General features: G+C 31.0%; 1 protein-coding gene across 2 annotated transcripts; it reads right to left on the bottom strand.

The window, feature by feature from the left end:
* Positions 1-6,207: 6,207 nt before the first annotated feature.
* Positions 6,208-9,742, bottom strand: LOC114322902 (cysteine-rich receptor-like protein kinase 10). Of its 2 annotated transcripts, none has more exons than XM_028270368.2 (6): positions 9,279-9,742; positions 8,432-8,643; positions 7,361-7,571; positions 7,014-7,251; positions 6,755-6,905; positions 6,208-6,658 (listed from the first exon to the last, which is right to left on the bottom strand). In XM_028270368.2, the coding sequence occupies exons 1-6, from the start codon at positions 9,382-9,384 to the stop codon at positions 6,353-6,355; spliced, it is 1,224 nt and encodes a 407-aa protein (XP_028126169.2). In that variant the 5' UTR covers positions 9,385-9,742; the 3' UTR covers positions 6,208-6,352. The 2 variants fall into 2 exon arrangements, with proteins under 2 accessions (XP_028126169.2, XP_028126170.2); XM_028270369.2 differs by having other exon boundaries at positions 8,432-8,664; positions 9,279-9,459.
* Positions 9,743-10,762: the final 1,020 nt, after the last annotated feature.

Here is a 10,762-nt window from a genome sequence, read left to right as displayed (position 1 = left end):
AATGAGAAAGAGTGTTTTTGAGCCAATGTTATTAAGTGATTTTGCAAGATTTTGAGTTAATCATGTATTGAGTATTATTTTTAATTTAAATAATGTGGGGCGTTACACCACACTAGCCTTGGTCACAAGTATGGGGCCCTTAGCCGCACCTGTGGTTTCATGTAGTCCTAAACCTTAGAAGTGCATCTTCACCGCACATGCACCACCTTTGACTGCACTTGCACGACCCACGTTGCACATCTGGGACTCTGCCCAAAACTTCCATTCCTCTACTACACAAATCCGCACATGCAGAAAAATCCTGCCACACATCCATCATCATTTGCACAAGTTCAATTCTTTCTGAGGTGTTTCTACACTCTTATTTTTCATCCATACTCCCGAAACTCTAATATTAAATGTGCCAGACGTGTAGAGACCCTAATTTTTAAAATTATAGAATTTTATTAATTTCATTTTAGCTCCCGATTTCACCAAATTTTGCAATTTAGCCCAACGGAACCTGAATATATATATATATATTCTTATATATATAGGCCGAATATATATCAGAAGTACTATGTCTAGAAGATTGACTACGATTAAATTTAATACAGACTGAACCGTCAGTAAATTGTTGAATATCTTGGATATCTTGACTAGTGGATTGTTGTTGATTATGTTTGTAATTTTCATTGACCGTAACCCATTGATCAGGGAGAGTAATATCTTTCCATTCTATCATTTGAGGGATATTTATATTAGTATCATTGTTACTAGTTTGAATCAGTAATGTTTTATCCTTAGGACTTTTATGTAAAGCTTGAACATTTAAATTGGTTTTAATACATTTATAATGGACACAATAAATTAAAGCAATATTATGAGTTTTTTCTTTCATATTAGTAAATGAACCATTTAATTGAATATTTAAAGTTTATGCATCTAATATGTGCGGATCACTGAGTGTGAAATCGGGAAAACAATTAAAATGAATAGGTCTTTTGTGAAAACCAGTTTCTATCATACCCATTAAACTATCATTATAATCAATAAAACGAGCATCTCTCAAACATAATAAAACAGAAGTGTTTTTTCCTTGAGGAGTTAATGGGTTTATTCCAACTTGAATTAATCCTAAATGAATGAAATTATGGCCAGATTTTAAATGTCGTTTAATAGTATTAGCATCAAAAAGTTGACATGTTTCTCGAGGTTTTTCTAAATTATAAACTTGTTCTAAAGTTTTAACATGCAAATTAACTTTGAAGGTATTTTGGAGAAAAGTAGTTTTATAAATTTTATCATTCTGTATTTCTACTTCTTCTTCATTAATTACAAATGCTTGATTAGATATAGAGGGCAAGGTTGTTGACCGAGAGCTGATAGAAGAGTGACTTCGAAATAATCAACAAAGTTTTAATTTAATAATTGCATCTTCTAAATGTTGATCTTTATTTCGTAAATCTTTAATGGTTTGTTTAATCTGATTAATTTCTTATTATAAATCTTGTAAGGTAACTTCTTTGTGTTTATTTTTAAATCTTTCTAAGGTTTTAGATAGACTAATAACAGGCTTATCAAACTTAGGTTTATGATTAGTATTGATTAACAAATATTTTAATTTATCAGTATATTTCTTTTTTAATTCAGAATCTTCAAGTCTACTAATTAATTCAATAAGAGCAGTTTCTTCTTGATTTTGTTTAGTAAGAACAGTAATTTGTTTAACAGGTTTACAACAAACATCATTATATCCTAATTCTATATTATTATCAGAATCTTCACTAGGTGAATTGTAATTAGATGAAGTATTAGAATTATCAGAAGAGGAATTACTAACAGATTGATTTAATTGAAAGATTTCAAATAATTGATTTTTTGATTTATCATTAATTTGAAGTTGATTAACTTTATCTTTTAATTTTTGTTTTTCTTTACATATATTAGAATAATGACTTTTTTGACCACAATTGTACCAAGTAATATCTTTATTAGATTTAGCTTTTGGATGTGATTTCTTGTAATATTTCTTTTTAGGTTTAGTATAGAATTTATCATTTGATTTAAAAGGGGAATAATTCTTTTTACACTTGTTTGAATACTTGTAATGGGATTTACTATGTTTTTTATGTGTTTTCCTACGGGAAGGTGCGACAGGAGGTAAACCATATTGTTCACAAAAATTACCTAATTCATATTTAGCCTTATGTTTATCTTTAGTAGCTTTTTGACTGAGTTTAAGATCAATACACATTTTTAATCCTTCTTTTTGAATAGTGCTAATGATATCACCATAAGTTAAATTGTCATATTCAATGATACCAGTAGCTTGACTAAGAACATTTCTAATTTTGTGAGCAAACAAACTAGGTAATCCGTTAATAAATTTTTCTTTCCAACAAGATTTAGTACAATCTTCTCTTAACATAACTCTAGAGGTGAATACATCTTTATACCATCTAAAATCACTTAATTTTGGACAAGTAAGGTTACTAAGTTGATCATGTATGCGAGAATATATATTAGTAGGAGTACCTATGAAATGCCTAACTATGGTATAGATTAATGTGTTAACACCATCAGGTTTGTAATAGCCAATAGCTTCATAAAAGATTGGTAAATCATTTTCATCTTTTTGATTAGCATGTAAGATTGATTCTCTTTGATCTTCAGTAAGGTATTTTTCCCGCCAAGATTTGAGCATACCAGTAAAACCAAAAGTGATTAAAGAAGCAATTTCAGGTTGAGTGTAATCAGGGTAGTTACTAAAATAACTATTTGCAACCATAGATAAATGATTTAATTTTTGAAGTATTTGATCTTCACTAAGACTATCAATATTCCATTCGTACAATTTTTTAGCAGATACAGAAAATTGATTATTAAGATTAGTTTCTTCATATTGGAGATCAGGAGGAGTAGGTCTAGAATACCAGTTTTTAGTAAGAGATGTAGGATTAGGCTTAGGATAATGAATTTTATTCAGATTAGAGGATTGAAATTGTTGAGCTAATTGATTAATTTCATCATCAATTGTATCAAGTTCAGATTGATGAGAAACAGTATTAATACTAGATTATTGATTTAAAACAATAAGACCTTTTTCAGTAGAAGGAGAGGCTTTCTTAGAAGTAGTTAATTTGGTAAGTAATTGTTCTATGAATTTAACAGTAGTATTATCTTGGGTAACTAAACTATTTCGTTTGGAACGATTACTAGGTAGATTAAGCAAAGGTTGATCTAAGGATTGTTTAGTAGATGTATTGTTTAGTAACCTTACTTAGTCCTATTAAAATCAACCTTTGCATCTTTTAGTCCTATATATATAAGAATATATATATATATATATTGTACAAATAATATATGTTCACCATTTTATAATTTAAAAATAGAAAATATTTTTCACTTCTTAATTTCTCTCTATTTCAACTTTATCTCCATGACCAAGCAGGAGTTGAACCTCAAGTCAACTATGAAATCAAGTCAAAAGTCAAGCTCAAGGTAAAATGAAATATATACCAAAATATCCAACAAAGTTTTCTTTTAGAAGGTGTACAAGGGAGCAATATAAAGTTGGAAAAATAGATGATATTTTGGCTAGGTGTCATAATTTGATCCTTATTTCATAGAATGTCATGAGACAATTCTCGAAAAATTGAAAGGCATTACATGTATATACTTACTTTTGGCTCAGTACATGAAAACTTATACCCACATTGAGTTTGTAGGGCACATCAAAAGTGAATATTGTTTATATGGCTTACGCAAAAACAAGAAGGTGATTGCAAAAAGTCTCAAGTTGCATGAAGTGTTTCATAGGTCGAACAAACATCTCCATTCTCTAAAGTGATTTGTGAAAAATCTCAAAGGATGTATTAAAGGAAGCAAAGATCATAAATCAAGTAAGAAAGTTTGGCCTATAATAAATTTTGCTATTCAAATAAAAAAATTGCAAGTTGTCTCATGTTTGAAGAGCCTATTTGGAGTCTTGGCCTTTCAGAAGTTTTGAAAAGACATAGCATCACTCAAACCTAAAAAGTACTTTAAACATTCTAGCCCAATGAATAGGACTTATAATGGAATAGGGCTTTCATGTTGGAGGTTTGGCCTTCAGAATGTTTGAAAAGGACTAATGGTGGTTTCAAACCTGATCAACATTTCAATCTTTCTAGCACATTAAAAAGGCTTCCTTTATAGTATGCTAAGAGTTTTATATAGAAGAATTAGTTTTCCACTTCAACCTTCTCTTATAAATAACTCACCCAAGACTGGATAAGAGAAAGGAGGTCAAAGTTCAGATGCTAGTTCATGAATGCTTGAGATTGTGCAATGAGGTCAAAGATCTTATTGTATACTTGAGAGGCATTTAGGATTCTGAAGTTCTTAATGAAGCTATGTTAGGCCTACAGAATATAGTTCAGAAAGTCTTGATGAAGGCCTATCAAGTTTGCAAGAACTAATTCAGAAGGTCTGGTAAGGACTCAAAAGCTTTTAATGAATGCCTATCAAGTCTGCAAGAGTAAATGAAAAATGGTAATTTGTGAATCTATAGAAATATGTGTTGGGAAAAACTACTCACATTACATAATTTCACATTGCATATCGCAAAATTATGAGATGAACAAAACAAACCTTCAATCCTAGGAAAAATAACATGCTGAATAAAATACAGATAAAATATAAAATGGTTAAAGGAAGCAAACCGAAGCCTGTGTGATACCACAGTCTCCTTAAAATAGATTCGCCGCCTCACCGCTGGGTGCTGGAGGTACGCCGGCGTCTACTTCCCAGGATACAAGGGTTTTTACCAGCTATAACAGAAGCACCTTCTGATTAGCTTAGCGAACAGACAACGGCAACACTCTCTCTCAGGAAGAAAATTATAGGAGAAGTAGACTGACAGTGTATGGATGTCAAGGAAAAATTCTATATCTCTTTTCAAGGAATAGGGCTTCCTTTTATGCACCATGGGGGAGAGGGGAGGAGCCTCTAGCCATCAAGGCAACCAATGCTAGCAAAACTGCCCAATCAATTTTGTAAAACTGATGAGCCTTAAATGTGTGAGTTATATACATATTTATGAGGCAATTTCTTATTCAACCATTTTTCTCCAACAATATGATTAGTGTTAAAAAGTGTATGGTTCAAACTTATTAAGAAAAACTTGCACTATTTATTAAGACTCAAAACAATGTTGGACTACCATGATCAAACCTTTGATGTCACAACAATGCAAGAGGGGTGCTATTGAGTTGGGTTCCGTAATATTGTGCATGATTAGAAAAAAAATAAAGAAAATGTAAAGGCTTTGTTTGTAGAAACCTCTATGAATAATTTGATGATAAACTTTTCTTGAACTACAAGCTATGGAATCAAATATAAGCCTACAATTATTATCTAGTAAATTGTTGAACAACTTGTAAATTATAAGGGATAAAGGTTTGTTAGATCAAGAAAAGGTTATGCTAGAAATTTGCTAAATACCTTTACCAAAGTGAGAAATGGGAAGAGAGTTCATGTTACCAACCTAAACAGAATCTAAGCCATTGTATGGAAATATGATCCACACCATTTGTAAAATGGGAAATTGATCAGTTGGCACATGAGAAGAGTTGGGAGGATTAGAAACAATGTAAGAAGATGAAGAGAAAACACTAGAAACAAGTTGTGCTACATATACTTAAAGTTATAATAGAGGATTCGGTAAATTAGAACCACCTCTGAATGATGAAAAAGATTGAAGTACATGGGGTTGATAATTCAAAATGAGACTATGACAACAATTGATAACTAAAATTATATATATATATATACATAAAGGTCCTGTGATGACAACCCTAAGGGCGATCAATAAAAGCATTAAATTCTAAAATATTTAAAATCTCGATACACTCTTCACATATTCCAAAATATTTTTATACATTTCAATACACTATTTGCACAATTTTTTCAACAATAACGACCCTAAGGGCTATTTTTAGCATTTTCCTATATATATACCGAAAACCTTAGCCTACATCATCTTTACAAAATTATTTTCACAAATTAATGCAAAGAAAGTTTTTGCAATATGAAAAAGATAACTGAAAACATATCTAATGTCTCTGATTTAAGATTCCCTCCAAAATATTTGTAAAATAGATTCATTTGTTTGCCTAAATAAATAAATAAATAAAGGTATAGTCAAATTTTGTGCAAATGAATCCAAACTAGTTGTGCATATAATTGGAGCAAAATTTAGTATTATTCGCAATTAACCAAAACATGTCATTGAATCATTTCATCTTTAACATCTATTAGAGATTGGTCTATCAAGTTTTACAATGATAAGTATGTTTAATGAGAAATGTCCCTTGTACAAGAACAAATGTCATCGAGACACTACTTCTGAAATTGTGACATCATTAACAGAGCAAGGATTTGCAATTTCATGTGTATAGGCATCATTCAAACTCACAATTGCAAAGAAAGCAGGTTGCTTAGGAGCAGGTATATCGACCATTTCATTGCTAAGCATAGACAAAACCGCTGAAATAGTTGGTCTATCTACTGCACTTTCTTGTACACACAAAAAACCAATTTGAATGTATCGCATAATATCACTCGTTGAACATGTTTCAACTAATGAATGATCCATTATCTCCAAACCCCTTCCATCTTTCCACAAATCCCACGCCTAAAATGAGTCGTTAAGAAGTTCATAGAAGGTTAGTCATTGAAAATATATAGAGAATATATACACACAATTAAAGACCAAATTGTAGTTACTTACATATCCCAACAGATTTGAAGCGTGATCGGGCATATAAAAATCTGTGTTTCTCTTCCCACTTATGATCTCTAGCATCATGACCCCAAAGCTAAAAATGTCAGACTTCATAGAAAAGCGACCGTACAAGGCATATTCAGGGGACATGTAACCACTGTTTCCATCATTTCACCAAATTATATTGTTGAAGAGAAGTAATATGTTTGGCATGCATATACACAATTTTTTATAGTTGTATGTTCAAAAGAGTTATCTAACTTACTATGTTCCAACAATTCTTTTTGTGCTTGCCCGGGATTCATTGTCTCCAAATATTCTTGCAGTACCAAAGTCAGATATTTTTGGATTCATGTCATTATCCAATAAAATGTTGCTAGCTTTCAAATCTCTGTGAATGATTCTTACTCTAGAGTACTTGTGGAGGTATTGAAGTCCTTGAGCAATTCCTTCAATGATGTGGACACGCATTTTCCAATCAAGTAAAGCTCGTTTGGTTTCATCTGTTCCAAATTTTGCATTAAACACATTAATTCACCTGATAGCACTAGGAACAAAGAGAGAATCACAAGAACAAAATATAGACTGGTTGAAGTTAGTAAAGTAACACACCAAAAAGAAATGAATCTAGGCTTTTGTTTGGCAAGTACTCATATATTAATATCCTCTCATCTCCTTGAGCACAACAACCCAAAATTCTAACAAGGTTACGATGTTGAAGCCTTGAAATCAATACAACTTCGTTCCTGAACTCCTCTGACCCTTGTTGAGAACTTCTAGAAAGTCTTTTCACAGCAATCTCCTGCCCATTAACTAGCTGACCCTGAAATTTATATATTATGTATAGAATGTATAATAATCATAAATAACACATCAAAATAAAAATTGAAATATTCCTATATAGTCAAGAAAAAAAAATCAAACAATATTGGATGCATTCTTCAACAAAATAGTATTTAACAATAGTCTACCATAAACTTCAATTATTTTTTAGGGTTAATTACACTAATAGTCCCCAATGTATACATTTCATTACACTTTAGTCCCAAAACTTGTAATTGTTCCACTTTGATCCCCAAAGTTTTTACTTGTTTACACTTTAGTCCTTGATGGAAGTGTCGTTCAAAATCAGTTAAAGGATGATGGATATTTTGAAATTTTACATGAAGTCTAAATAAAATCAAAATGACCAAATAGATATATGATCTAAAAGTACGCAGTTTGAAGCATTTTGATTCCTCAAATATACATTTTGTTTCATTGTAGTCCCTAAAGTACATATTTTCTTGCAATTTTCGTCTTTAAAATTTAATTTTGTTGCATTTTTTTGGTTTTTTGTTCTTTGTTTTTTGTTTTGTTTTGTTTTTTTGTAAAATTATGAAAATATTCTTCCACATTTTTTTAAAAAAAATATTTAGTTTGAATGGTGTTGATGTTAAAGACTAAAGTAAAACAAATTGTAAACTTTAGAACCAAAGTGGAATAAAAAAAAAAAATAAAAAAAAAAAGATAGGGACTAGACGCAGCACATACTTTGGAAACTATTTATGTAATTCACCTTATTTTTTAATGTGGTGGGTGTAAAAATTAAGTGGGCCAAATTTAATTGTGCACAAATTATTGCAAGATATAATTTGAAACTTATAGATGAGGCTAAAAATGAAAATGAAAATGAAAAACTACCTTATAAACATGTCCAAAACCACCTTCCCCAATCTTATTTGCAAACGAGAAGTAACTTGTAGCAATTTGTATACTAGAAAGAGTGAACAAAGGTAACTCATAATCCTCTTTTCCATTGCTTGTTTTGTCAATAATTGCTGCTTCTGTTTTCAATTGACACATTACAGATTGTGTACTTTGGGTCCTCGCTTCTTCACTTATTGCATTGTTTCCTGGTTAGGACAAAGGGAAGACTATATTTAGAGATTAGCGTTGTAGTTATGTAGCTAATCTTAAATGCCAAACATTAAACACTTTGGTCAATAAATGAAATATATATATATATATATATATCGAAAGCACCCATAATTTTCTCATGATGTTATCTTTTTTGGACAAAAAATAACTAGAGAATTTTTTAAAAGTATCTTACCTATTTTTATTTTCATCAAATTAGTATAAATTTTCTTTTTTAAAAACAAGAAAATAAGAGAAAATTGCAATAAAAATAAAATACGACTCCTATAACAAAATAAATCTTGAGATTTTAATTTTTACAATTTAAAGTCTAATTTTTTATTTTTTTTTCAATTTAAACTATTTATTTATTTTCATTAAGTAAAACTGATGAAAAAAATTATATTTTGATCATTACACTCAACAGAAAAATGTATTTTAAACATTGTATATACAATTACATTGAATACAATGACTGAAATACTATTTTTCTGTTAGTTTTACTTACCGAGAATATGTAAATTATTTAAATTAAAAACAGATCAAAAAATTACTTTAAAGTATAAAATAAATTTTAAAAAAAAGGACAGAAACAGATTTCGAAAACAAAAGCAAATAGATTGAAAAATACCTTTAAAGCAGCGTGTTCTCCATAGATAGCAGAGTACTGATATAGGAACAAGAACAACCACAATATCTATTGTAACCCCCATTATTATCCACTGTTCCTTCTTCATCGAATTAGTTGGATTCTTCTTGGTCACCAAATTAGTTGGATGCTTCAGCCTTCAGGGCCATTTATATGAGAGGGTATGAGGGCAAATTATTTGGAATATATGTGATTAATGCGGAGAATATTTTAAAAAAAAAAAAGAAAAAAAAAGAAAAGAAGAATAACTCCTCGTGCAAGCCATCGTTGAAATTATGGTAACAGGAACGTTCCATTGAATTTACGGGAAAGAATAATAACTCGTAGATTAGGTTTATTTACACTTTGCATCTTTGTATTTTCACAAAATTTTATTGTGACCCCTCCATTATTAATTGTAACAATTAATACTTTGCGGAAGACTATGGTACAGACCCTTTAAAAAGTGTGTATTGTATGTACATTACAATTAAAGAAAAAAATGACATAATTTTATATTTTTTTAATCATAAAAAAATATTAAATATTAAAAAAAATCATAACCAAATAGCACATGAAACATAATCAAAGATCTCATGAATCATAACTAAAACAAAATCATGGGTAAATTATAGTTTGTCCCCTTTATGTTTAGTCACTTTCTCACTTTGACCTTTAAAGTTTGTTTTTTGCTACTTTGACTCTTCATGTTTCAAGTTTTTCCCAATTTACTCCTAAAACTAATTTACGTTCAAAATTAAATAAAAAATATCACGATAACTGTCGCATAAAAAAATATATATTGTGATGATTGGTTTCGCCATACGTCACTTCATTTTCGTTTTCATTAGGATTGTTGTGTCCGGATGTCTCTTCTCAAATTCTTATCCTTGTTTATCTCGGGTTGGCTCTTCTTTGGTTTCGAAGGGTGCATGGCCGAGTCCGGAGTGTCCGGGAGCAATCCGGGGATCGAACTAGAAAATTCTGGGCTGCTATGTGCGGGGGCCCTAGGCCGCACGTGTGGGGGGGTGAGGCTGCACGTGCGGGGAGAGGTGAGGTTCTGAGAGTTGCACACTGCAATATATACAACTGCTGGGGGAGGTGCGGCGAGGGAAGGCTGTACGTGCGGAGTTGAGGGCCGCACGTGCGAGACGCTAGAAATCCGAAAACTCTATTGTTTTTATCTCATTTTGGCCGAATTTGTGTCATTTTCTAGCCCTTCCTTCTCACTCTAAAAAGACATTTTGCTCTTCCTTCTCTCTAAAAACCCTCATCTAGCACTCAAAATCCTTAATTTCTTGTGATTCTTTGAGCCTAGGGTCATCATCTCTCTCTAATCTTGAAGATCAAAGTTAGGACTCCTCTTGGTATAGTGGAAATTGAAGAACCTTCCATCTTGACTTTAGGGTTTCATCTCTTTCATCATCAAACATTGAGGTAGGGATTTCTTGAGTTATATATACATGTTTTGCTATATTGATGTTGAA

Source organism: Camellia sinensis, chromosome 13 (genome assembly GCF_055761805.1).
Source record: "Camellia sinensis isolate YWXY chromosome 13, ASM5576180v1, whole genome shotgun sequence".
NCBI classification, from domain to species: domain Eukaryota; kingdom Viridiplantae; phylum Streptophyta; class Magnoliopsida; order Ericales; family Theaceae; genus Camellia; species Camellia sinensis.
The sequence above is the reverse complement of the archived record's forward strand: the minus strand, read 5'-3'. Positions and strand labels throughout refer to the sequence as shown.

Coding starts and splice junctions, on each gene's coding strand:
- LOC114322902 (XM_028270368.2), bottom strand. CDS start 9,384: ATGAAGAAGGAACAGTGGATAATAATGGGGGTTACAATAGATATTGTG. Junction 7,572..8,431: donor GTTTTGGACATGTTTATAAG/GTAGTTTTTCAT, acceptor TATAAATTTCAG/GGTCAGCTAGTTAATGGGCA. Junction 7,252..7,360: donor CCTAGATTCATTTCTTTTTG/GTGTGTTACTTT, acceptor AATTTGGAACAG/ATGAAACCAAACGAGCTTTA.